This window comes from Chaetodon auriga, chromosome 24 (assembly GCF_051107435.1).
Source record: "Chaetodon auriga isolate fChaAug3 chromosome 24, fChaAug3.hap1, whole genome shotgun sequence".
NCBI classification, from domain to species: domain Eukaryota; kingdom Metazoa; phylum Chordata; class Actinopteri; order Chaetodontiformes; family Chaetodontidae; genus Chaetodon; species Chaetodon auriga.
Window position 1 is genome coordinate 11,734,108 of NC_135097.1, and position 27,722 is coordinate 11,761,829.

The window sequence follows — 27,722 nt, forward strand, 5'->3', positions numbered from 1 at the left end:
AGACCCAACATCCATTTGTTCACACGAATTAGCAAGAGCAGCAGCTAATGCATGGAGTCAGATTACAACCTCTGAGCAGAGCCGCCTTTATCCCCCTATATGGAGCTTAATCTGTCCAAATCCACCGCTTTGCCGTGCCCTAAATCCACAACAGAGCCTAATTCCTCTTTAATCTAATGAGCGGTAAAGGTGCACTAACTCAGTTTCTCAATACCACAGACTGTGTATCAGTGTATCACATCACAACACTGGTCGTTCCCTACCATGCCGTGATGCAACGCGTTGTTAACAAAAACCACCAAAAGAATCTCTTAAGTCACAGCGGACAGCGAGCAGACACAGGACAAGCTTTGATCACTTGTTTGCTTTCTCTTCCTGTCACTTACAGTTTCTGCTGCTGGCGTCATTTCCAGGTTGAGCTGTTTGAGCGGACCGCTGTCAAAAGATGCTGAGGAGGAGATGGTCGGCCCCCCAGCCGCCAGCACACAGGCTTCCTCACATGCAAAGCAGACATGACAGCAAACGGCGAGGGGGCATCCCTGAAGACTGAAGGAAACTGGCTTACTGACTAACTTATTCAGAAAGGTTTAAAACACACAGAGCGACAGCCTCGCACGCCCAACCCAAATCTTGCAAGCTCATTGTTCCTGACAAGGCTGGAGTGTGGAGAGCAAACGTTGAAAATCGATGGAGGCTAGTCGCTGAGAGTTGAACCATTCAGCAAACTACACAGCGTCATTCAGATCATGTCATATGGCTGCATAATTAATAATAATTGTTCCTTTCACAAATATTTCATCTTGACTGCGTATGATTATTGACAGTTTACCATTCAAGCGCCTGCTCTGGTGCGGCGGATCAAGCAGTCCCTGATCACAGGTCAACCGTCTGACCAATCGCAGCCTCTGATTAAAGAACTCTGACTGCTGGCAGGATTATTTTCACACTTTCACCTGTAGTGTAACTGCATGTGTATGGGGGGTTAAATCCTTTGCATTTAGCTGCATTAGCTGTATTAGTATTTTGAAGCACTTCAGCTAATGATTGCTTTTATGTTCAATTACTCTGCACATTATTTATTCATTTATTTATTAAGATATTCAGATTATTATCACGTAAGACAAAGACATGCAGCATAATTTAGAAGCTGGAACGAGAGAATGTTTTTGGCAATAGATCACAGTTGATTTCTGTCATTTCAGTATTGCGTTCCAGTAAAATAAAACAATGTCTTTCCAAAACACGGATTAATAACTGGGATATTAATACTGACCAAAATAATTGCCCTTATTATTTCAGCTGTTATCATGCGAAGCAAAGCAAGCTGCATTCAGCTCAAGCTGCCTCTCTTTTCCATTCACCCTTTCAAGAAAGCCAGTCAAGAAACACTGAGCAGCTGCCATGAATGGATCAAATTCTCAGGCAACGCTCGCAGAGGAGATCGATTCTATCCATTAGAGGAAAAACAACCTAATAGAGTGACTAAATTGCATTGCAATGTTCAGTATCTTTGTATCCACACAATAAACACTCGCATTTTTGGGCGGCCAGTCAAATTGCAATGCCGCCACCCAAGGATATTGGAACCCCGTACGCATTAAGATGGTTTGATGTCATCTGGCATGCTTTGTCTCCGTCCCACAGAGCACGAAAGGTACGTCATTATTCTCCCCTGATTCAAATTGACTGTCTGGCAGAAGAAGTTAAAAATAAAAAGGTGAGAAATTGGGGTTAACCCTCCACTGCAGTCTTTCATAGTGCAGCAAATAACTGAAAAGCTGGCACACATGGCACGTCCAACACACACACTTCACTTCACTTCAAGGGTCCCCTGGTTTATAGTCAAAAACCAGCCACACACAACACAAAAGGACTTCTGACTTCACCAAAATATGACAGGCTATTTCTACTGAAATTTACAAAACACGGAGCCAGCAGACTGACAAAGGACTAAAATCAGCCTCAGCAGTTAAATCACTTAACATCCCCACAGTAATCCTATTCCCATGCAAATCAAGTGACAAATGGTCATTTTATATCTCTGTATTACACCGTGTTCGCACCTGATATGAAAGAAACACTACGAAGGCACACAGATGGCCACACACGACGCCCAGATTATGAACATGAAGCAGGACCGTACGGAGGTGACCACATGTAAGGCAAGGATCAAGTATGTGGTATTACTTAATGTTCTGTTCTATAAATGACTCGGCTATCCAGCTGGGATCAGTGGCTGGCATTGCGCCGCTGTCACCACCACCATCTCACCAACCCACGCATGTCTGAGCATGGAGGCCTCTCCTCAAAAGTCAAATGTCAGATGTTATCCATCCCCACTTATAGAGAGGGACCCGGCGCAACATCGGGGGCTCGGAGGCCCTGCTTCTAAGCCGGTGACGGAAAAACTCCATTACTGAGCCTGTTTTGTTTTGGAGCACGGTGGTTGTCATGATTGTGTCATATTTAACTGAGGGGGGCTCAAGCGCAACTGTGCAAAAGTACTGAAAATTTACAGGTTGCAGGTTCTTCATATCTAAACTTCTATGATAGAAAAATGTCTTGCAACATGAGTTGTGTTGTACGACATTTTATGGACCAAAGATTTACCAGCGGGTCGATCAATCGTGAAAACAGCGTTCACTGCAGCCACGCGGCTAATAACAGCAGCAAAACATCACGACCACAAAATCGGACAGAATAATCAGGATTACCATTTGAGTCACAACATAATCCTTATTCATATGTCACGAGTTTGGGTTTATTTCTGTCAGGGATAAAAACATGATGAAAATCATGCAACTCCTCCTGCCTCGGCCGATTAAACTCTTATGAATAATTACTATGCGGCAGCAGCGTTCGGGAGCATTATGGTAATGCATTTTGAAAACAGGTGGATGCAAAGCACTTATGATAAGTTAGACTGACACCTTGTAGCAAGAGCAAACTAGGCAGCTGAAAACAAATTACTTCACACCTATAGCCTGCAGTTATTTTGCAGAGGTGCTTTGTACACAGCCGCCGTCTGTGTTGTCATAATACTGATGCATTACCAAAACACTGACTTCTTGAAACTTGATGAATGAATAATGAGTTAAATTACTTTGCTGATCTCACCAGCAGGTTTAAGAGTCAGCCCATGAAACTGGGCTCTCAGATTCCCTGACAGCATCTTTAACGACAAATCAATACATTTTAACCTGATTAAGACCACAGCAGACCGGCACTAAGCAGAGGGGACTGAAGATGCAGTATGAAGGCGTGCAATCTCCCAGCGATATTGTTAAATCTCTTCTAAACCCATACTTGTCGTATCTATTTTTCATTACCCTTCAAGTTGCTGGAGACTGTAGGGGGGGGTGATCTCTTCAAATATTCATTACAAAGGCACCCAAGACATGGTGTGGCTCTCTTTTAACACTCAACCCCATTCTCTGAGCAAAATGAAGCCACTGCTCTGAACTCTCTACATAAAAGAAACGCTTGCATTTGTCATATTGTTAAACTTTTTCTTGTTTTTTTCTGTCTCAAATGGCACAGGCGAAGCTGAAGAGAGCAATGAAGTGGAACTGTATTTGCTATATAGAGCTTGGCGAGCCAGACCTCAGGCTTGCCCTTAATATAGTGCGCAAGTCAATGATTCCAGTCATGGTCGTCTGAACACTGGAGCATCGCATTTCCAGCGGAATCTGCATGTTTAATGATCACCGATGATCGAATCATTTCAACAGGTTGAACCTTAGCAGCTAAGCCTTGTTAAATCACTCAACAATTCCCTCCTGTGCTTGTGCACACTGCCATCGCTGCACATGCCTGTTGTGATGGATTGGAGCTGGAGAGGATAATGGTTGCAACTAGTGCTGGATCAAAACCAGCCAGCACAAATAAACACATTCTGTCACGGTGCTGTCGGAGGACAGGCTCTGAATCTGCCCCCCAACGTGATAAATTTCATCAAGTGCTCATATCCTACAGCAGAAACAGGGGTTAATACTGCAAGTCAAGTGGAGTGCAGCCTTCAAGTAAACACAAGATATCAACAGAATGAAAGCAGGCAGGCTACATTGCTCCTATTCGGTGTTAAAGGGATAGGTCGACTCGATTGTGATCTTTATTGCATTTATTATGGTAGACTGCAAAGGTGGAATGTCAGACCTGTAAACACAGGAGGCAGGAAGCACCAGCACATATGGCACGAACACTACAAGCACACCATGAACACCCCCCAAATGTGAGATTACAAAACACAGGCGACATCAAGTAGTATTATGCAATGATGAAAAAAAAAAAAAAAAGAAGAAGGAGCCTTTTGGTGAAACTATGCTAGGTGATGCATGCAAAATGAGGGAAAATCGCCCTTGGGTTGAATGCAACGGTTGTGCAATATCTGCATGCATACAGTAGAGCTGTGCACTGTGTGTATGAATCAAATGATCATGCATCTGCCAACACTGCTGCCTGTAATCCCCGCTAATGAAAACAGTGTTATGTACAAGCGGCTGTATCACGCCTCACAGGCAGAATGTGACACATTTCGAGAAGAATTCTTGCTAAGCTCCACAAACTGGAGTTACCCCTCACTTCCTAGTTCACCGCTGCTGTCATAGCTCGGCTAACACCCTTCTTCCTCCATAGCCAGCAAACAATTTTCGATGTGTCTGCTGCTACGGCCGTGAATTCTTCCAAGTCTGCTCCTCGCTGGCCGGAGAGCCACGGTTAGCGTGTCGTTTCAGTGTGCCATTAAAAAATTACACTTACATTTCACCACCCTGTCCGTCGTAGATAACTTCGGTTCATCATTCGGCTTGTTTTCGGACATTTCCAGTGTGATATAACAGGGAGATATAGCAGAAATGAGAGTGAAAACGGTCCCTGCGTTGCTCTTGACGAACAACTCTTGAGTCTATCCGAGAAAAGAGACCGCAGTGATCTCACTCGGTCCTATCAGCGGCCAAAAATACTTGCAACAGGGTTACAATTTCACTGCTGGCGCTGTAGGAGCTGCTCTGTCTGATTTACTGTTACTCTGTATCAAGTTGTCTGAGCGCAGTGTGCACTCAAACGTGCTCGTCCACAGGACCCGCCCCTGATTCACTCCGCCTCTTCTTATTGGTGGAGAGCAGGAGGCTGCCACTCCGCCTGTACATTCACTTTCATCAAAGGGCTGTTTCTGTGTCAATCTGACCTGGTATGAATAACTGTTAGTCCATGAATAACTTAAGGTAAATTTGTCGCTGTATATGGACAAGTGATAGAAACCATATAACCAGATGAAAAATAAGTTTGTATCCACAATACACAAATTTGTATTCACAAATGCAGATTTAAAATAAGATGTTGACTTAGACTGAAAATGTATTTGGACCCGAGAAATACATTCTCAGTATGGAAGCCTATTTCCACCCGACCAAATAAAACAAAATTGCTCATATTAAGTTTTACTGTTATTTTTATCGGTCAGTATAAATGTGCCACCTTCAACTGCAGTTTTTTGTGAGATGTTCTGAAACCAGTGAAATAATACATCAAGCTTATGAGATACAGTGAAATTTTCAGACATTTTAAGTAAAAAACAGGAGAAGAAGTCAAACTTATGAGCTAAAAAGTCAAAATTACAAGATAGTAAAAAGAAAAATTGAGGTAGTGAGCCAAAGTTATGATGTAAAAAGTATAATATAGCAATGTAACACGACAGATTTCTTTTAAATCTGCAGAGAATATTCATGCACCCATGAAGATAAACCACTTTGATTTCAACATCCTCCAGCACCATCCTCAGGACGACATTTGCAGTTTCAGCCTCATTTGTTTAAACTGGTGATACCATCATCGATATCTCATCGAGGTCATGGTGAGTCATTTTATTTGTCTCCATGTCGCTGGTCATGGAAAAGTGGCTGGCTTTGATTGCTTTGTTGTACGCTATAGAGGACATATTCAGTCCAGTTGAACTCACCACAGATCCAGAAGAGGATTTCATGTTTCTGTGGTGAGATCAGAGTAGTCATACAGAGACTGTGAGTGAAAGTGTGCAGATCTGCATGCACGGGAACAGAATGATCTGTCATCGATGAGTCACCAGGTTCACAGCGCCGGCGATTTGCATGGAGGAGCCCTCACCTTTCACCTGCTCATTTACTCAACATTAGTGCATTTCAGTTACCCCACCGCAGCTCAAAGGGAATAAATGGTGGCAAACTGCTATTAGTGAGACACTGGTGTGGTATGAGTCAGTTGTTTGGCAGGTGGAGGCAGTTAATGAAGCCCCGAGTTTTAGATTTCTCTCAGTGAGGCGCTGTGTGTGTGTGTGTGTGTGTGTGTGTGTGTGTGTGTGTGTGTGTGTGTGTGTGTGTGCATAGTAGGTCAAAACATACCACAGCCTTTTTATCTCTGCCTGTGGAGGAGACATTCACACCACATCATTAGTTTCAACATGTCTCAGGTTCTAGTCCTCTGCTTTGCACCCATGGCTCTGCAGACTTAATTAAGTTCTGGTCAAGTCCATGATGCAAGATCTTCACTTTCTGGTCACTTGTTGTCTGCCTGAATGACCTTTGTGTTTATTTTTTGCGGTATTTTTTTCTCCCGGACAGACATACAGTATCTTTTTTTATGGCACATCGTGAAATAGTAAGCCCTGATTTTTCAGTATTTGTCATTTTGTATGTGTTTCTCTGTTTCTATCTCAGTTTCAGTTCAGACTGCTTCCACTGTAGCTTTGGTCGTTCATGAAAATATATATAGTTAGATGAGAAATAAGGAATAATTCTTTTCAAACAGAAAGCCATCATAATCATACACACAGTAACCTTTTGTGCTCTTACTATGCCGCACTCCTGAGTTCATTGGTGAAACATTATCTGGACATTGGCTTTTATGTCTTTTTATAATTACCCATTTTGCATATCAGGGTGGGTCGTGTGTGTACCAGTAACATGTTGACAGCAAAACTAAATTTGTCCATGTCCAAATCTCATAAACGGTTATGGGAAATTTCCACCGCATTGAAATGCAGCACATTTATTTCCACAGATCAAATTAGTTGAAATTGCTGCCATTGAACTAATGATGCGGCAAAGTTCTTTAAAAAAAAAAAAAAACTCATATCCATATCCTCATTCCTTGTCACCAGGGCAGGGAACAGGGGCTTTATGTTCGCTTAAAAAAAATGGTCTCGTATGTCCACTTTGGTGCAGCAGGAAACTCTCTCTTATCTTAGCTCCTCCTGACAATAGCAGCGCTGTTTTCCTTGTCACTGTGAAGTAAGACCTGCAGACAAACAGAACTTTAGCTATGAGCCAGACAGGTAAGCTGTGGCTTGGCATTATTTATTCATTAATTCATTATTATATAACTCTTCACTGGGCTAATGAAAATGATTAACTGCTTTAATATATGAGTCTTGCTGATTTATGGCTGTTTGCAACGCTCAAGGCAACATTTAGGTTAATATTGGCAATACTGGTCCTGGCTGTTTTTGTATATGTCAATGTTATTTCAGTTGCAGAAACATTTCTTTTGCTATCAATGTATTTTATGCAGCCTAAAAGTATAATTAAGGTCGAAGGATATGATGCTTTTTCATAGAACACTAACCACTGAAGTCAGAGAGATTCTTTTTAACAAAAAATGCCTTTTTCTTGTAGCTGAGGAGCTGATAATCATCTATGAGACAGAGGCTGAGCAGTGGGCCACCTACCTGCATTCAGTCTTCAGCGGTCATATCTCAGAGGCTGGGATCTGCTGCTATGACATCGCCACAGCGTCCAGTCGGCGGGATGACTTCCTCAGACTGGCCCAGTATACCTGCAAGCTCCTGATCCTTTCCAAGGGTATGCTGGAGGGTCTGTGCCAGATGCGGCGCTTCTTCCTGGCCCGTGTGCTGAGTCCTGCGGCTCATGTGGTTGTGCTGCTGTGTGGGGTGGAGAGTCTGACCCCGCTGCTGGAGCTGGTGCCCCTGAACGGCGACGAGTGCCTGCAGATATCCAGTGAACAGGATGCTCATGAGTACCTGTCCACTGTGACTGATATTGTGAAAAAAGGTATGGCATCGGCTTCAAAAGTTTTTTGTTGATCCTAATATCACTGACCACCTATTGATAACATTTTGTCTTGAGCTCCACATGAGGGGATTTTGGCTGTATATGACTAAGTCGTGTGTTATTAAAGGGAAGGTAAATGGTCCTACATATTATTCCACCAGCTTCCACAGAATTAATTAATTGCGATAAGAAATTATTTGTGTAATTTACTGGGGAGCTCCTCGAATGGCCTCAAAGACCTTTGATTTTCCCTGACCTTATTTCAGGAACCAGTGAGGTATGAAATCCCACCTCAGTTTCCCCGTAGTCCTAATATCTGATATTTTGTGCTTATATTCAATACCTTTTAAATGTGAGAAGCGTTATTGCAGTCTTTTTGGGATATGTGTTAGAAATACCCACTGAAACTCAATATAATGATAAAATTAATTCAGAATTGGAGACAAAGCAACATGTCTCAGCCTATTTAGCACCATTATCAAATATCCTAATGCAGGTCAGTTAAACATTGACATTTAGTCACAGTGTGCATCCCGGTCTTGCAAACCCAGAGCACAATCGCCCTCTTCAACATGCCTTTCCTTCAGGAAAAATTTCACATGGTCTTGCAGTTCCCCCGCCATAAATACGAGGAGAAAAGAATGCTCATTATTTGTGAGAGCGCCTGAGCAGCAGCTTGGAAACCTGTTTACTGACTTTTTTCCTGAGAATTGTGTGCTCTGAAGATTGACATCCAATATTTTTTAGCACCAGCTGCCATCTTTGGTGAAACTGTGTGTATCTCTTGCATGTCCTCGTCTGCCCCGCCAATTATTGTGTGCCTCCTTCCCTGTTTTTCCTAATTGCACCATTTGTATGAATTCATAAGCGGAGGAGGGGGCTTGTATTTAAACAGGTGTGTGTGCGTGTGCAGGAACAACTGATGCAAATAGCCAGTCTTTCCTCTTTGGCCGCTGCTGACTACTCAGTGCGAGCCATGCAAATTCAAGTGCACTCTGCATCACTTCATTGCACTGATACAGTGAAGTGGCTCAGGCCAGGATCCCACGAACAGTTACATTTTAACCCATAAGTGCCTTCCCTGTTCATACGGGATGATGTTGTTTGTTTGTTAGCACACAGGCAACAAACATGTAGGTGTTTGATGAGTTTTAGTGTACTCCTCATGTGCACTTCATGATTGGTTTCTCTAGAAACAGTGAGTCACGACTAATGGAAATGAAAGATATTTTGCAGGCCTATTTTAGATTTGAATCACTTGTAACGTCAGAATAGATCGGAGCTTAATGCAATTTAACCTTATTTCATTTTAGGTGAGACAAAGATTATTTCCAACCGGCTCTGTGAGGCTACTGAGGTACAGTGGTGTGTTGAGCTAAAGGCGTGCTAACAGCAGTTTTATAGCTGTTGTTTAGACATTGCACTCAAGTCCAAATGAGAACCTAGTGGTGTTGCTAAAGGAAAAATGAAAGGATTACCAAATCAGTGGGATTCACCCTCTGGACACCATGAATGTCTGCATAGACTTTCATGGCAATCCATCTTTCAATAGCTGAGATATTTAAGTCTGGACAAAAGCGACAAACCAAGTAATGGACATAAAGCCACGTCTGTAGCATGACTAAAAATGCACCTGCTGTATCTGAAACCCATTTTGTAAACATCACTGGTGCATAATTCAGCACGAGCTTCGATGTCCCATCTCTTGTAGGGGTGTCAGCCTCAGCAGCAAATGTCAACTCAGTGGCACGTAAAGTATCAGGAGCAGAGCAAAAGGCGGAACAAATGCAGTCAACTGGAGCTCACAGTGTCAGATCTAACGTCGTGGTCGTTCCTACCAGAGTTCCATGCGGGGTGAGCCACTCATCTAGTCAGTAGTAAGTCATTTCTGTTTTTTTTTTCATAAAGAGTCATTTATTACGCTGCAGTTCACTGTGCTGTCTGTTTGGAAGAGCTCTATGGAGCTGTTCATTCTTTTGAAAAACGAGGCGGCTGACAGCGACGCTGAGGTTGAGTTCATCGGTGAGAATCAGGCGCTGAGAGTGAAGGCCGTCCCCTGGAACGAGCGGATCCTGTGCGTCAATGCACCAGGTGAACAAAAGACTAAGAAATAATAAACGTGTTTAAGAAAATACAGTAACAACAACAACAGTATTCTTGTAGCCCAGCCAGTGTGCAGTATCTGCATTTTTTCTGTTGCAGATTTTCCAGCAGGGAATGTAAGAGTGACTGTGTATAGCAATGGAGTGCCACTGAGCAAGGCACAGCTGCAGTACTACAGCAACATGGAGGAAATAACCTGCCTTCTGGCGAGGGCAGCAGACCCTGTAGAGTTCATGTGTCAGGTAAAGCCATTAAAGGGCTCTTTCCCTTTGAAGGACATGCACATTCTAGCTGCTGTAGCTTATATGAGTGTTATGATTACATGTGAAACTGCACAGTTCCACGTTTTATACAATTCTCTGAGGCTGTTTGGCAGAACGAAAGTGAGTTGTGCGATGGGATATGTAGGCTTGAGTGTTTTTTGAGCTTGATCCATATCAGGGACTAAAAGTTAGGACATCTCGGCCTAGGATGCCTTAATTTTGACCATTCATTCTTTAAAGTGTTATACCAAATGGACCCCTTTAAAAGGAGATAGTAGGGCTTTTAAATTGTTGTCACTGCAGTTGCAGACTGGCTGGCAACTCAGCCACACTTTTCAACGGCGACATTGTAATGAAAATGCAGATTAATATTTCCAAAGTTGAGTCATTCAGTCATTCATTTAGTAATGCAGGGAACAAATTTGAATTCTGTGCTATTCTGTCTCTCTCTCTAATAAAATAAAAGTAACTCTCCTGATGCACTTCGAATGTGTTATGTTACTTAGTGACTCATCATTACATAACCCAGTTACAGAAATTAGTCAATCGCCGCCCCAAACCACTGCTTATAATCGATCCACTTCAAGCTATTAGAAAGAGGCGGAAAAACAGAAGATAAATTCAATCATCTTATTTCTGCTGATGTTGATGCGCGTCACTGTTTACCGTCTCCTCTCTGGAAATGAAGGGACGGCAGGTTTCAGCCCTCTTCTGGCCATGACCACTTGATCTGATTAGGTCTCTTTTGCTGAAGAGGCAAAGTTGAGCAAAGCCAAAAGAAGGATTTGCCAAGATGGTTTCAAACTAAAGGTCTGAACGGGTCATGACTGGAGTCTTATTCAACCTGGCATCTGTGCTGGGCCTCTGTAAGCTGTATTTCACCACATGTTCAAAACACTGTGTGATTTTAGGCGCCGCTTTTGTTTTTTCACCAAAATCAAATTTTAGGTTTTTGTTCTTTGCAGCTTCACCTCAAAAAACATTACAAAATGCAGTCTGCTCGTGAATCGTCTGTCTCTCTGTTTTTCAGGCTCTCCAGGAGTCCTCCGTGGAGAAGCTGGATCAGAAGTTGTCCTCCATGCTGTTGGAGGGGATGCCCACCGGAGGCTTTCAGGGACTGCAGTGTGAAAACACACCTGAAAGAGGTGCAGCACTGTACAACTGCTTACTCATAACTCTGAAGCACTGAAAACCATCTGCTGAGTAATCACACCCAACCTGGTACAACTTTCTTTAAATAGTATTTGAACTCTCAGGGATAAGCGTCTCAAACATTTACACATTTGCTGACTATTTGTACTGTGAAGTATTTAATTGCAGTATGAAGGTATACCCAAAAACACAGGCCCGAACTGTGTGGAAAACACTTCAGTTACTGCAGATCCACCAGTAAACAGCATGCCATTGCTATAACAGGTGATGATTAATTGAAATGATTCATTATTTCAAAGACAAGACATTACCAGTATTTATGCAACTGTATTAGCGCAACAATCTGTCCCTTAAATTCACCCGTTTCTCTCTCAGCATGCCTTTATGCCACAGTGTGGATTGAACATACTTCTCACAGTTGGAATGCGTTCCTGTTGCATGATGCACATTATCCACCATGTCAGGAAGCCCTCCATTATTTCTTGGCTCATTATGTGGCAGATTGATGGCTTCATCAGCTACTGAGATTGATCCTTAACTCTGCTAAAAAGGGCACAGGGAAATGTTCCCATGACAAACTAGTCAATAAAGGCCTCCAAGCCTCTCCTGATTGTGTTAGATTGCTCACATTGCATCGGGTCAATTTCAAGTTATCACCTGTAAAGGAAGTGATATAAATGGCGTAATCTGTACTGTCAAGGATAATTATTTGTACAAATACACAGATGCTCATTTTCAGGCCTAACAGGACTTTGTTGGTCAGGTCAATTTCTTCTCCCACCTTATCAAACCTGGTAATTATCCACATCAGAGCTCCACCATGCAGATGTACCATCCCTCCTCCACTTTGCTGCCCAGTATGGATTCAAGAGTGTCTCCAGCCTGCTCCTGCAGTGTCCCGGTGCTGAGCGGGCACTGCACACCGCCAATCGCCACGGACAGACTCCCACTGAGATCGCCAAGAGTCACGGCCATACAGAGCTTCACGTCTTATTGAAGGAAACACTGGTAACTAATTCCTCATGAACTCTGTGCACTCTCACCCTATCCGCCGTGTTGATCATTTCCACCTTGCTCCAGATGTAATTCTTCCTCGCCAGAAAATATTGTTTTAGCTTTATTGATCCTCCACGCAATGAAGACATTTCTCAAAATGCCAATATCTGATGACAGCCTCTCACGTTCAGTGATTTGTGAGCTAATTAAAACCACCCAGTGACATTATTTGTCTATCGAGAGGTGGCTGGATGTGATGATCTCCATAGTTTTCAGTTACCTACTCACAGCCGAGGAAAACACCGCAGTTCACCTTCGCTCTTGAGATCTCACGGCCAGGGGATGCAGTGCAGCACTCAGGAATGCTCTTACTAACACCAGCCCAGCGTAAAGCCTTTGAGTGAGTGGTGCTTTATCAATAATGAACAGAATGGAGGGGATAGGAGGGTGGAGTGCCGGGAGACTGACCTGTATATCAGGGGCGACCTCACTCCCTACTAGCTGGTGTCTTTTCATCCAGCTCCTGGCAGTGGATTGATGTAACCCCCCTCCTCTCATCCTGAATATGTTTGGTCTACGAGACTCCTGATGGAAAGTCCCCCACAGAGACTAGAAAGGCTGTGTTTGTTCATGCATGCATAGTGGCTCACAGCGTAGGTCGTCTGCATACATTTAGACAATTAACGCAGCCACTAATGTCGAGATTTTCTTGCCTAATGGCCGCCATTTCCCTATGTTAATATGAAAAGCCTCTTCATGCTCAACTTCCCATTTCACTGTGTAGATACAGTAACACAAGGGCAGCACGTTTGCTGCAGTCCACATTTAATAGATCTCTCACATGCATGCACATCCCTTTATTTGATAAACCTGAAGGACATTAGTATCATAATGTTTTTTCCAATGCTAATTTCATTAGCCGGTGAGGACATTATCATTATGAAAAAGACATGGTGCATCCAGTGATATAGCCAAAATGGCAGGCTGACAACACCAAATCGTTTCCAATGTGTTCTGCAAACACTTAAGCAAATGTGTCAGCCGTTGAAATTACAAAACACAATTTGGTTCATGCAAATTCCCAAAAACCTGTTTTTCTCAATTATTGATAATGCTATTGATAAAAAGATGAGCAGATGATTTTATTGTCATATCTGTACAATGAATATGTTGCTGGCACCAACAGCTGGTTGGTTTAGATTAGCATAAAGAGTGGGAACCGGGAAACAGCTAGCCTGTGTCTGTGCAGTAACTTCCTGTTTCGATGTTGATGTGAGGTCGCCGGGCAACCAGTGGAGACTGAAGGAAGTGACTGTTCCCAGCCAGGAAACAGTCTGGCACCTATTAAACAACCTTTTTTTTGTTTTTACTCTTTGCTCTCTATATGGATTAAACAAACCAGATATAACATGTTAATCAGTGAGCTAAGAAGTGCTGCCAGGCAGGCTTGTTATCTTTGGACAGAGCCAGGTCAGCTGTTTCCCGCTGCGTCCAGTCTCTCTGTTAAACTCAGATAATCGGCTGCAGGTGGTAGTTTCATATTTACTGTATGGACCTGAAAGTGGCATCAGTCCTCTCATCTAAGTCTTGGAAAGAAAGCAAAAAAGCATAGTAAAAGTAGCAATGCCACAGTGTAAAAATAAAATGTAAAAAATACTGTAAGTAAAAGTCCTCTATCAAAATTTTACTTCAGTAAAAGTAGCCTATAGAAGTACTGCGTGCAACAAAACATGCTTAGGTACTATATTATTATATGCTTTATGTTACTGGATTATTATTTCTGATGCATTAACAGAAAAGCAGCATTTCTAATGTGAAGTTAATTTTAACTACTTTATATACTGTTGAATAGTTGCTCTCTAGCAGTACATCATATTTATATGCTAATCATATGTTTTTATACACAATCCTATTCTACAAAGTAAAAAGTAACTATACCTCGCCACAAGTATCATATAATGGAAATATTCATGTACAGGTACCTTGACATGAAGTAAAGAGTAAATGCGCTTTGTTGCTTTGAAACCACTCGACAGTGATTCTGAAAAGACATGTTGCTTTTGATTTTTTTTCAATGTACTTATTCTGTGTGGTGAGCACAAACAAACCTCCATTCATCTCCACTGTGCTGGGGTGGAGGCAGAAATCTCAGAGACGAATGAGTCAAAACCTTGACATTTAAAGCTTATATCAGCTGTTTCAATTCCTTATGCGTTACATCAGTGTGTAACAGGCAGCATGCTCATTCATTCATGTGGAAATCTCCCATTTTCCTTCTGATACTGACAACTTTTTACCTTCTTTGATGGCTCTGACGGTTCAACCTATAGAGAATTCCCCCTCCAGGGAAATTTAGACACTCCAACAGCTGTTGCAAATGTGTTTATCCCCCTAGCAACACTGCTAATTGAGAGTGACTGCAGATGGAGCAAGATTTGATCAGACTGCTCTTGCGAGTCAAAGTGCTTGCTGTGAGCCTGCAGTGAGTCAGCTGAGCCAACAGGGGAGCAGTAGAGCCACGCAGAGGTCTCCCCACAGGGACCTCGACAAGCCTGTAGATGTAACATAACAAACAGTCACTGCATTTCTTGGAGGGTTAATTAAAATTAATCCTGACAGCTAAAACAACACATACCGTGCCTGTGTGGTGCATTTTTGAGAAAGTCAGCATTGTGGAGTGGGTTTTTGTTCTTGCTCCTTCTTTTGCACGGCAGTTTCATTAACTCCTCTGCAGCGATTCCCCCACCTCCAATTAATCAACCCATGATGCATCAGTGATGTGGGTGTCAGGGCAGCAGCACTCTGTCAATAAACCCTAGATGGATCTGTCCCCTGCTTCATACACAGGCTGAATCACTCACAGGGCCTGCGTCAGATCCACTAGCCTGCCCTGGCACCACACTTCTTTGTTAATTAGCTGTGAACTGCTCCAGAGGGGAAAGCTGAATTATTCAGGGAGAGCATAACTAGAATACAAATATAGAAAAAGCTCCGCTGTTATCTATGATGTTTATGTCCTCAGACTGCAATATTGTGCCTGCTCATGGTAATGACTAACACAAACACGCGTTGTCCTTATTTAATATTTTAATAGTGGGTCACAAATTTGGCTGAGTGTCACTTGGCATTTAGATGGACTCTGTGCTCCTACCAAGATTTCACTGCGTGCTTTCAGAAGTAGAGCAGAGCTCGATAAATACAAATTAGCTCGACTCTGTATGGTCCTCCAAAGACTACAAAGACATATTTATGTGCTGTGTTTGTGTACAATACACTCGTATCCAAATGCAGGGGAAACAAATGAGGTGACATCCTACACTCGATTCCAGGGATTTGTTGATTCCACTGACCTTATTTTGCATGTTGTGTGTATTTGGTCAGTAACTGTGCAATCATTGTCCACAAACTCCTGAGATTTGCTTATCATTTAAATGATAACAGTCACCCTCATTCTGAAAATACTGTTTTCATCCTTCAGGTTATCTTGGATGTAACGTGCATAGCAGGTCTGAAACTTTTTACATTTAACCAACCACCTTGAGTCAGTTTTTAGCGACGCTAGCATCCCCTGACGGACAGCAATGTCGCACCAACACTTTAGTAGAGACTGGATGTGCCATTAAACTTCAGTCCAGATATTCATGGTCTCCAGAAGATGAAGCCTACTGACTGCAGTAGTCCCCTGTCTTCTTATCTAGTGCCACCAGCTGGGCAAAGCTTTTGCTTATGCAGTGAAATACGTCAACATCAACACTAGCTGGATTGTCATAATATTATTTTTATACAGACATTCTTGGTTCCCAGATGATTAATCCTCCAGACTTTTCCTCTAGTGCCACCATGAGGTTGACATTCGTGGTTCAGCTGCACTTTGTGTTCAGTGCTAATTAGGAAATGTTGGCCTGTTAGTCAGCACCATTGTAAAACATTATACCTGCTAAATATTAGCATACTGTCGTTAGCATTCAGCTCAAAGCACTGTAGTTTCTGCACGCAGCCTCACAGTGATGCTAGCATAGCGGTCGATTCTTTGTCTTGGTATAATAGCTAACTATAATATATGTTTGATTTCGTGTCAAAAGAAAACCATGAAGATAACACTTTGCAGAATATATATAGTTTTACAGAAGTGTGAAGTGTTTCTTTGGCTGCTGAGCTGACCACTTATTTTCCCATGCCAAAAAGTAAATTGGACAGATTTTGCGTGCACGGCACTTAAGTGATGGGTTCAGCGTTTCACTCTGCAATCTGCCATGCATCAAGCGCTCTTATCCTGAAACCGCGATGTCAAAAAACAGCCAGCATGCTGGCACTAAGAGCCGAGACTTGCCAGCCTGTGAACTGACCATTTCAGCTGCTGAAAACAGATTTGCACTCCTTATCCTAAAGTAGGTTTACTTGAGATTTATTCTCCCTCTAACAAAATCATGCCTGCTGTTTTGTCTGAAGCACTGCTGCTTGGATAGTGGCGGAGAAACTGAATTTGTCTGGAATGCCCGGAGCTCCTGCAGTTTCAGACATCTGTAAAATAATTTAGCGTTCGTGGTTAGTAAATAAATACCCCCTCCCCTGTCCAGAAATTACCTCTGAAAATACCACTCAGTGCTTAAGCACAGCATCCAACTATTATAATTCAATGTTCAAGCTGCGGTGGTAATTAACCCGTCCTTTCTACCTGTTGGGCCTGTTATGGACCTCCACTGTTAAGTCATGCATTCATGGCAGCCAATAAGTAATTTGCAGTACTAGGAAGTGTAATACTGTAATTGAGTCATGAGTGGCTGTGTTGCCTGGAAACCGCACACAGAGTGTGGCAGGTGATATGGAGGATATCTTGATCAAAGTGAGCTGTATCTCATATATTCTGCATAGATTTACAGTATATTTTTATTGTGGGATTTCCTGAATATATCCTTTTAAACTGGCAAAGGAATCAATTTGAATCCTAAAGCATCATCATATGTATACCATAATCTGATGCAAAGTCTACAACACAGCTCAGCAGCTGTTTCCATAAATAGCAAAAAAAAAAAAAAAATACAGTTTATTTGACTTAAAATAAATACAGTGGTTAGTGCAAATCCTAGTTCTTTCTGGGTTCTCTGTCAAAATAAACACTCAGAGAGAGCAGCTTTTCACTCTAAGTTATTTCAAACTGAACGATGCAACCCTTCAGTCCTTCACATCTCCATCAGAAGTTGAAATGTGGCAGTAAATTAATATCCGTATCTCAGTCTAATAGTAGATGCAGTCTAAATATCAACCCAAGGGTCTTGAATTGCTCACTAAATGATATGTTTGGACTGAAAGGGGAAGATTGTCTGATTTCATAATTACCCTGATCATACCCCTGTCTGTCCCTCAGCATGCTATTAGCAAATAGGCCCGACTCCGCAGCAGCGTTGCTGTCAGAGGGAAAACTGCTTTCTGTTAGCCAGCAGGGAGTGTTACAGCACACCTCTCCAGTTCCCGTTACAGCCCTGAAATTGCCTTTTCCGCAAATGAAGTCCTAACAGATGCAGCGAGAAACCTCATTTAATAATCTGGACATTTGTCACATCTGGCATGAAAACGCTGAATATTTAAGCATGGAGGCAGATATCAGCCTATATAGTGTGAGAGAGCTTAGAAAGTGGATAAACATCTTAGCTTTCATCATTGTGCCTTGGAAGGAGGATACAGGTGAGAAAATGAGCTGACAGGAAGGATGTAGTGAGGAAGCCAAGGAGAGATTCACATAACAAAAACACAAGCCAGCATTGTGTTGAGTTTTGTCAAACATGTATGAGCACTGAGACAAAAAAAAAAAAATCCATTCTTACATAGCAAACGGCAGCCTTCAACATAACAGATTAGACAATTCTTTCCCTGAGTTCTAAATTGCTTCTGTTGAGCTGTTTCTTTGTGATTTGGATGAGCCATAAAATGCATCTCTTCATGCTCTGTTGTTGCAGAAAGTGTTCAGCTCGGGCGAGGACAATGGTGATGCCAGCGTGTACGAAATGATGTGCACGGCAGGTGAGTGAAGGACTGATGGGAAGTGGAAGGAGGACAAAGGAAAGCCGGTAATGGAATTGGTTTTTTTTTTCCCAGCGCATCATTATGCTGGGTTGCTGTTCATTTCCGACCACTGAATATTTTCCCCTTGCTGATGGGCACACCATGTAGCATTGCTTCCGATTAGCTGTGAAATGACAGCATGCAGAACTTTATCATGACACTCAGGCAATAGAGCAGTAAACACTTTGTGCATTAGGCACTCCCTCCACCACAGATGCACACAAAGAGCAAGAAGGAGAGAATGGAGAGGGGGAGGAGGATGAGGATATCTACGCACCACTGGGAGTGAATGACGAGTATGACACCATCCTGAACTCAACTAAAGCAGTGGCTATTGCCAATCGCCCACCAGCACCCACACCTCGGCCTGAGAGCACCCAGGTGAAGGAGGACAGAACCCCTTATATCGCTAAAGGTAACTCACAATAACCAGTTACTCTTCTGTTGCACCCTTTGCCCCCTTTTTCTTCCACAAATCTCAGATGCGACGGAGCTCTTTGGAGTAGAAACAACACTGAGTTATACACAAAATGTGAAGGGGAGTTTGGGAGTTAATGTGGGAGGGAGGAAGTGCCTGGAATGTGCATTGCCTTTGTCAGTGGAGTGCTGCTGAATAGAGCAGAGAGGCTTTTTATTTTGCGATGCAGTTTGTTTTGATCCCATAAACCACAAGAACATGGTCGCTCCCCGCTGCAAAACAAACAAAAGCCAGGAAAGAGAAAGACCCATTTGCCTGCATCAAGAGCCCACAGTCCCTAACTGTTCAATTTCAGCAGCGTGAATATTTCATGAAGATGAAACATCCAAAAGTGACTGGTATTATTAAGGCTTATAAATCATTAAAACAGCTGCGACTTCTCTGTTTCATTGTGCAAGTGCAAACATGCACACATGGATCCTCAATTAATTGTTTCTCCCACAGCTAATGTTACACTCGGCCCCCACTAACTACCACTTGTGCATTCAAAACACACAAAAATGATAATGACTGTGCACCCTCTCCCCATTATGCAGCTTTTTATTGAGCTTGCTTGCATCTAGTAAACCAACTCTCTGCCCAGTGGGACTTACATAGCAAAAAAGAAATTGAGTGCACCACTGAACTCCCTGCATCCCAACCATCCCCTCACTAACAGAGAGGGAACTACTGGGCTGCCATCTGCAACCAATCTTGGCCAGACCGAGGCCAAGTCAGCCAGAATAAGTCATTACACATGTTTTCCATCGTCCTTGTCCCCAGAGCGCACGAGAGAAAGGAGAGGGATTTTGAGGTTTCCATCCATTGAGACAGCGGAGCTTCAAACCACACAAGGATCACATTTTGCTCCTCACTCCCACTGCCGCAGTGAAAGATGTAAGAGGAGAGATGAGGCTTGGTGGAGGATTAGGCTAGGAGCCTGGAGACCAGTGCACAAGTGGAAATAATGAGGAGTTTTCTTTTGTTAGCGGCAATGTCTCTAGCTCAATGAGACTGAAATGCTATGAAATGTGATTGAAATTCAATCCTACAGAGAGGAATTACTGGTTGTGTGAAAAACATGGAGAGCAATGTGCGCACTCCAAAGCGAGGCAAAGTAATAGCTAGTCATGTGACAGATCCTCCATGGTACTCCACTCGCAGTTTCATTTTGAATGAAGCTATAAAGCCGCTGTTATGAGCAAGGCAGAAGAAGAGAGGCTGTGTTTGAACATGAGGTGGAAAGGAGAGATGCTGTCATGGAGGAAGGAGTCAGTGGTGGGATTATCTTGCAGGGTGTGGATGGTGAATTCTAATCCAGCGTTGGTCACACAGCCGCAGCCCCGCCGCCTCTGACAGCTAAACAGTGTAGCCTTTCATTCTGAGTGCTCACGACCAAACCAAAAGCATCATTCAAGGACGTCTAAGTCAACCCAGAACTGAATGTGTAGGTCTTTTTTCTGAGAGAGACCCGGATTTAAGATCTGAAATGACAAAGAAGGATACGTGTTGTTTCACAGATATTTAGATTCAGTTATATTAGTGTTTCTCTGAAGGTTCCTTTCCCTGCTGGCTATTTAGATTTAGATTTCCACAGTGGCTGGGTGTTTGTAAGTTAAGGGTATGGCGCCATCTTGTGGAAACATTGCTTAAATGCAGGAGCACAAACATTTTGAGCAATCAGCTCTGGTTTGAGGCAGCATATATGATGTTGGCTATTAAATCAGTGTATGAATATATAATGCTATCGTAAGCTGCTTTGTGATTACAGTGTTTCAGAAGAAGAAGACGCCACAGGGCGATGCCGATCTGTACTCACTTCCCACTAAACAAGGTGAGTGTCAGCTGACATGAGTCACACTGGAAAAAGATTTAGCAATTCATGTCACATATGAAACGCTGGAGAACTCACAAGAGACAGATCAGAGAGCGGATAAAGCTTCAAAAACACCCAACAGCATCTTTTGCCAGAATTCCTCCACCGCGTCTCTCAAACTCAAAGTCTGTATATGACAGGAAAGAGAACAGGGTATGACATGCCAGCAAGGTTCCAGTGGGAATCAAACTGGGGACACTGATACTATGGGATGCATCTTCACCACCTATTTTGTCAGACTTGAGAGTTCTCATCTGCATATTAATGGCTGAAGGCTTTAATCATCACTGTCTGCTGTAGTTGGGGTTTGGCTTTATTGTTCATTCGCTGCAATTTTGAAGCCTTTATCAGTAATAACAAAATGTGAGGAAGAGCGGCAATTGCCATTTATTTCTGCTTGCACTGTCTCCAAACAGTGAGCCTGTATTTCCCCTTTCTGGACAGAATGATTAGAATCACTTTAATATCTGCAGAGTGTAATTTTGTTTTTACTCCTCACAGCAGGACTTTTTACTGTGCCAGTGATTTTTCGCTGACTTCTCTCTCATGATCGCCTTTTGAAATTACCTGCTGGCTGATGTCACTTAATGCCAACACTCTTTGATCATTTGGGTTTTGTTATATGACTTAAAATGGCAGCGATCACAGCAGGGAAATAAGTCATGGCAGCAGTGATGGGCACACCAACAAGCATTAAAAAAACGCAGGTAGCACATTTAAACACATTTGTGCGCCAAGAAGATGAGACAAAAATTAAAGTGTGAAAGAGACGAAGAGCTGCTACACTGAACACCTACAGAGATAGAAAGCCGTTTTTCTGCTCAGCTGTACTGGTGGTGACACTGAGTGACAGATCCAAAGATCGTCACAGTCACCCAGAAAATTATTTACCACCATCACCTCACGACTCACTGACATTACAGATGTGCTGGGCAAAATCACATTACCAACCAATCCCCTCTATTAATGCCATCTGGAGTGGGTTTATCCCGTCTTTTCTCATTTCTCTAATTCAAAGCAGGAATGAACGGTTTACTTTATATCATATATGAAACCCAGCTCGTCCTGTGGTGATTATCGTGGTGTTTTCCTCTTTTCTGACCAAAGCAGCATATGTTTTTATCGAGTTGCTTTACATTGCAGCACGTGGGCGCGGAGACAGAACCACCTCCACCAGTGATACCTTTGAGCCAAACCAGATACACGGGCTTCAGCAGCTCATTGAGCTCCAGCAGAGGGTGAAGGCAGGTTCACTCACTGTGGACGGCGCCCTGGAGCGCTTTGGAGACTGGCAGCGGGTTCAGAAGGGCGTGGATGCCATCCAGCAGGTAGGACTATCGCACACTGTGATCACACTCACACTGGACTTAAAATGAAGCAGCACGCAGGACCAAACCCTAATAAAACTACGGCCATCTGTTGCTCATGCCATGCCAACCTGCAAAACAATGTACTCACAACAGAGCAGGAAGGCACAAGAAAGCGTCTACCTTAGAGTAAAAAAAAAAGAAAAAAGAAAAAAAGATTCATTATGAAAGCATTAGTTTAGCATCAAATTTTTGGAAGGCCCCACCATGAGGGATTGCCAGGGTGGCACATTTTCAAGCTTCTGTTTAACAGCCAAAAAAATTGATGATTGTCAACTTCAACAACAGTATGTTTGTCAGCCAACGACTCAGGTGCTGATTTTACTACCTTTGATTGACAGAAGCTCAGGTCTACTCCACACATATGGGGTATTTTTGGAAAGTTTTGCTCCTTCGGTCTCAAAAAAAAAAAAAAAAAAATCCTGTTCACACAAGCACTGTTTTAAAAAAAATAAATTTTTTATTTGTAGTAGTCTTAATGTTAGTAAGATATTAACATTTGCATTAACATATGTGTTTCTGAACATATTAATGTGAAGCCAATTTGTAAAATGTGACAGAACCGCTCAGTGTTCCATGAACCTAAAAAACAGACATAACAACATGAATATCAACAAGAAAGTGGGCCAATATCTGAACCAGGTGGGTAATTATAGGAGTGAGGCACAGGTGTGCAGGCAGGTGATTGGGCAATGGTGTTAGGAAGAGCTGAGGACCTCTGCTGGTCAGAGAGCGAATGACAGGAGTTGAATCTCAGAAAAAGCTTCCACTTGTGTTGACTGACTGCTCAAATCCAGAAACATCAGAGTGGGAAAAACACAGCTGTAAATAATCAAATTAATGATGGCTTCAGTCTTTTTAGCTGCACCATTGTTAGTGTCATTAGTCACACCTGTGCAAAAGTCAAAATTTAGTTGATATGTACTCATGTAAGAGGAGTCTAATCTTTTAAATGCATGTTTTTCTAAAATATAAATTGTTGCATTATAGTCAAGAAAACCACAAATATAAAGTGAGACCAGTGGCATATGAGGTACCAATGATAATAATGTAAAAACACCCCAATAGAAGTGTCTTTTTTTATTTAAAATCCCACATAAGTAAAAGTACTGAAGTACAATTACTCAAAATATATTTAACAGATCAAAGGTGAGTAAGTGCTCGTTATGCAGAAAAATGGCCTCTGTATTTGCATTTTATTAAAAAGGGTACACTCAAAGCTACAAGTAAATAATTACATCAGTCTCTCATCCTACTGTGGTACTGCAGTTTTCCAGTGCTCTATGAAAGTGTCACAAGATTTATGACCAAACAGCAAAACTTCCAACATAACACAGATAATTTATGGAAATCTCATGAACTGTAAATACAGGGATGTTTTGCGTATGCCGGTCCAATATTAAAGCACTGATCTTTGTCTCTGCAGGACAAGTTGAGTCAAATGAGAGCCAGTATCATCAACACCAGAGAGGATGATGACAGTGTCTACGGTAAATAATCCTCCATCCTGGATGTGCGGGTTAAACTCTGCTGTCAGCACAGAGAGGCTCCACAGAGCTCAGCCGTCCTGCAGCTTTAAAATAAGATAAATAACGTGCAGTGCAGGGAAAGTTACACTGGAACAAGTAGCCATCTTGTAAATGACTGTATTAAACTGTATACTGTAAATGGCTTAGAAACTCCTCTCTCCCCGCAGATAAAATCAACATCGTTCATCACACGCCAAGTGAGTCTTTAAAAACTTATCTCAGTGTGCACAGAGAAAACCTGTGTTTGCATGCCTTTGTACTTTCTCCAGTCCCGGCTGCAGCAGTGGGGAATTAATCCTTGGGGAAGTGCTATTTAATCAAATCCCCAGTGCCATGTTTTGATGTAGTGAGTTTCACTTGCACTAAATGGGAGCCTTTTATTTTCCTTTACTGAACAATTCTCTGTTCAGCTGTGCATATTGGATAATTTCCCTCCAGGTCTCACAGTGAATGAAAGTCGGAGAGGAAGCAAGGCGGCGGAGTCTGATTTCTACAGCAAGCCACTTAAAGGACAGCATGTAAGTTTACTTTGCTTGCCAAAGAAAGCATGGCGGACGTTCGCATAAGTGTTTTAATATTAACTTTGCATGATGTTGCATGATGTTATTGGATGAGTGACAGATGTCCCTGTGAATTGTCTTGCAGTCAAATTTCTTTTCCAAAGCTGACAAAAGATGAAGGTAAGACCGACAGCAATTGCTGAATATGAATCCAGGTTTCTGTCACTAATTAAGCTTCATTTTTAGATTTGTTGAACTCATCAATTGTGTCACATTTTCCATATTTACAGGCTCCATCACTCAACAAAGGCTATATTCTTCCACCACTGATATCAGGTTTAATCTGTTTAAATTCATGATGTTAATTCTATTTTTACGAGCCTTTTTTATTTGAAAGTTACACAAAATAAAATCACAAATTGTTTGATTCATTATTGCCTCTTTTAGGATATTATGGAAGTAAATTCTGTTCAATAACAAAAGCACCACAAATAAGATAGTGTGTAACTTTACTTTTGAAAGCGAATGAACACTTTCAATATCTTTTTAATGTTAATTTAATAATGTCTCTCATGAAAATTACTACCTTGTTAATTCTGAAAATACTGAAATAAAGACTGTTTCTTATGTGCTGAATTCAGTGTGGCCATATTGGCACTAATTTTCACACAGCAAAAATTGCAGCAAATCAGCATCTAAAAAGGTTAAAATGGTAAGTAAGGAATAGATTTTCATCGGCCTGTGTTCCAACAAAACCACTTCACATGTTTGCCTCTAGAGGGCGGTGCATCTCTAAATATATCCATCACACTCACTGTGTGAAGCAACCAGAGACATCTGGTGAGCCCAGAAGCACCTGCTGACCTCCTGATGGCTGGGGGCAAGCTATGTATCCATACATGTTTATGAATGTAAATGGAAAGTAAATATACTCAGCAGCAGGCGAGAACATCAATGGGTGCTTCTCACTGTGCCCGGGTGCAAACAGGAAACATGTTTAATCTGGGGTTGCATCAGCCAGGACATGTCAAAATAAATGTCCAAATGAAGCATGGTTGAAATGAAATGAAGGCTGTTCCAACTATTACAACGGAGCTCACGGGGATGAATAGAAATGTCCACAGAGGGGTGCTGTAACAGCAAGTGAGAGTAAAAAGATTAGAGGTCAAAGGCTTCATTTTCCTGGGAAACATGGCTTTGTTCAAACTGCAGGCATGTGTGTGTGAAAAACAGCTTTCTGATAATTAAATAAATAAAGCTTAAAGAGGCCCTTTCAAAGGACATCCACTGAACGTATGAGTAATAATACTGTATATACTTGTCAAAAATCAGAATTTGCTGCGATTTACAAAACTATTCAGGAATTGGCACAGATGCACACACTCTTTCTCTCTCTCACACACACACACACACACACACACACACACACACACACAGATACCAGTTTGTTGGTGCAGCTCAGCCTGTGCCTGAATGAATGAATAAGAGCTGCATGGGGAATTCAGTGAATGCATGGCTAAATCCGAGCTCAGTCTTGAAACCCAGGCAGAGGCTGAGCTGTGTGCCAACAAAGCAGCTGGGTACACGCCGGGCACATTTTTCTGTTCAATCATGCTCTTTGTGAATAATATGTATTAATGCCGTCCCTACTTAGACCTGCCAGTTAGCCTTTGGAGATGATCCGGCTTCAGGACCCCATGGCATTTGAGGCATATGTTTGCCTGTCACCTGCTGAGTATATTTCAGTCCGTGCGTCAGGCATGGCCACCGAGATAGGCCTCGATTCATCGTGTATGCAAATATCTGAGCGCCGCCACAAGGAATGATTCCCCAGTCGCAGAGAGACGAGCACATAGAGGACTTCAGCGGCATGTGTCGCCCACACCAAACATGCTTCTATATGTGGGCAGAACTACATCAAAAGGGATCACAAGGGATCAAAGATTCACTGTTTTCCAGAACCATGCACTGTATATCCTCTGTGATGATATTTCTGAAATGTAAATGATCCAAAGTCTAAAAACCAAACTGACACTTTCTAAGATTGGATCAGATTTTAAAGGTCAGACTTTTACCTGTAATGGTGTACGGCTTTGTGGGATTGCAACTTCATCTTGAGTAAAGTACTTTAATGCTTTCCGCTGTGGACTGTCTGATCTGATTTTAACATTGCTTAAAACTAATGACCTTCTTTAAAAGAGTCTTCATTGACTTTTGGCCGCTTGGAGGCAGCTGAACAAGCTTTAAACAAACATCATATTGAATGACTATTAATGATTATATCACCTTATAATGTTGATATGACGAACAATCCTGCGACAGTGAGCCAAGATAAGGGCAGCTGAAAGAGCTGAAAGATGCTAAAATGCTAAGTAGATCAGAGGGTAGCTGCAGAGCTGGGTGATAATTACCTGTGGGTTTGTCACTACAAATGACCTCTTTCACAATACACATCGTCATTTGACCCGCTGTGATATAAAACATGCGATTAGAGCGGCTTTAAGGTTCCCTTCAGCACTGCTGGAGACACTTTAATGCACTGACTATTAAACAGCGAGAATTGAAAATTCTGTAAAAATCTTGTCAAACTTCCCAGTTGGATTTGGTCTTCCTCTCCATTCCAGCAGCATGCTTGGTCACATAGTGGAGAGACAGGATTATACAGTCAACGCATCAATAATATTGTTATGACACAGCTCTTAACTGGCAATGGCCTTTACCAATTGAAACATGAAAAGCCAAGCTGTCGCCTCAGTCATCTGCTGAATCCTTCCTGCATCCCACAGACACCGCTGGTTCCACGCTGCTGCGAAAACACTCATGAGAGTACAAACACGGGGATAACTTATCAGGGATAACTAGACTGCTGAAGGAGCAGGCATAAACACAACCATTCAGAACTTCTCCATTATGCAGCTTGGCATGCATGCAACACACACACGGAGGCAAAAACACACACACCTCCCCTCCTTGCTCGGTCCTCTCTCCGGCCCCAGGATTAGGGCAGAGGATTGTACACAGCTGCTCCCCAACATCCCCGATAAAAATCAGGCAATTTCACAGTCAGTGGCATTCTTTCATCCCCTAATCCACACCCCGCATACAGTATAGATGAACCTCACAGAGATGAGAACAAGCTGTTCTGAGCTGACCCCCCCTGGTCAATACGGACACCTTCGATCTGCTATAGAGACACGAGCGGCTGAACTGTTGGGTGCAGGAGCAGGAAAGACGTGTCCAGTCCAATGCTGCATACTGACCTCCGTTTCCTTTTAAGGAGCTAATTAGATGATTTTGTGGCGACCAACAACCATCAGTCTTGCAAGCGAGTATTACAGCTAATGCAGAAGTATAAGAAGAAAAAATAGTCAATATGA

General features: G+C 42.4%; 2 protein-coding genes across 3 annotated transcripts in view; one reads left to right on the forward strand and one right to left on the reverse strand.

The window, feature by feature from the left end:
* The window catches only part of LOC143316783 (protein phosphatase 3 catalytic subunit alpha), a 60,602-nt gene extending 55,549 nt beyond the window's left edge, over positions 1–5,053 (reverse strand). For both annotated transcript variants that reach the window (XM_076724466.1, XM_076724465.1), the window contains exon 1: positions 4,759–5,053. In XM_076724466.1, the coding sequence (XP_076580581.1) occupies positions 4,759–4,819 (61 nt within the window). In that variant the 5' untranslated portion in view covers positions 4,820–5,053. The remainder of the gene's footprint in view (positions 1–4,758) is intronic.
* A 2,240-nt stretch (positions 5,054–7,293) lies between these two features.
* On the forward strand, positions 7,294–24,523 carry LOC143317503 (B-cell scaffold protein with ankyrin repeats-like). Its single transcript, XM_076725659.1, has 15 exons — positions 7,294–7,306; positions 7,647–8,042; positions 9,754–9,896; positions 9,995–10,133; positions 10,245–10,387; positions 11,439–11,553; positions 12,372–12,568; positions 18,511–18,574; positions 18,813–19,031; positions 20,845–20,907; positions 22,093–22,277; positions 23,743–23,806; positions 24,013–24,042; positions 24,284–24,363; positions 24,491–24,523. The coding sequence occupies exons 1-15, from the start codon at positions 7,294–7,296 to the stop codon at positions 24,521–24,523; spliced, it is 1,884 nt and encodes a 627-aa protein (XP_076581774.1).
* The last annotated feature ends 3,199 nt before the right edge of the window (positions 24,524–27,722 follow it).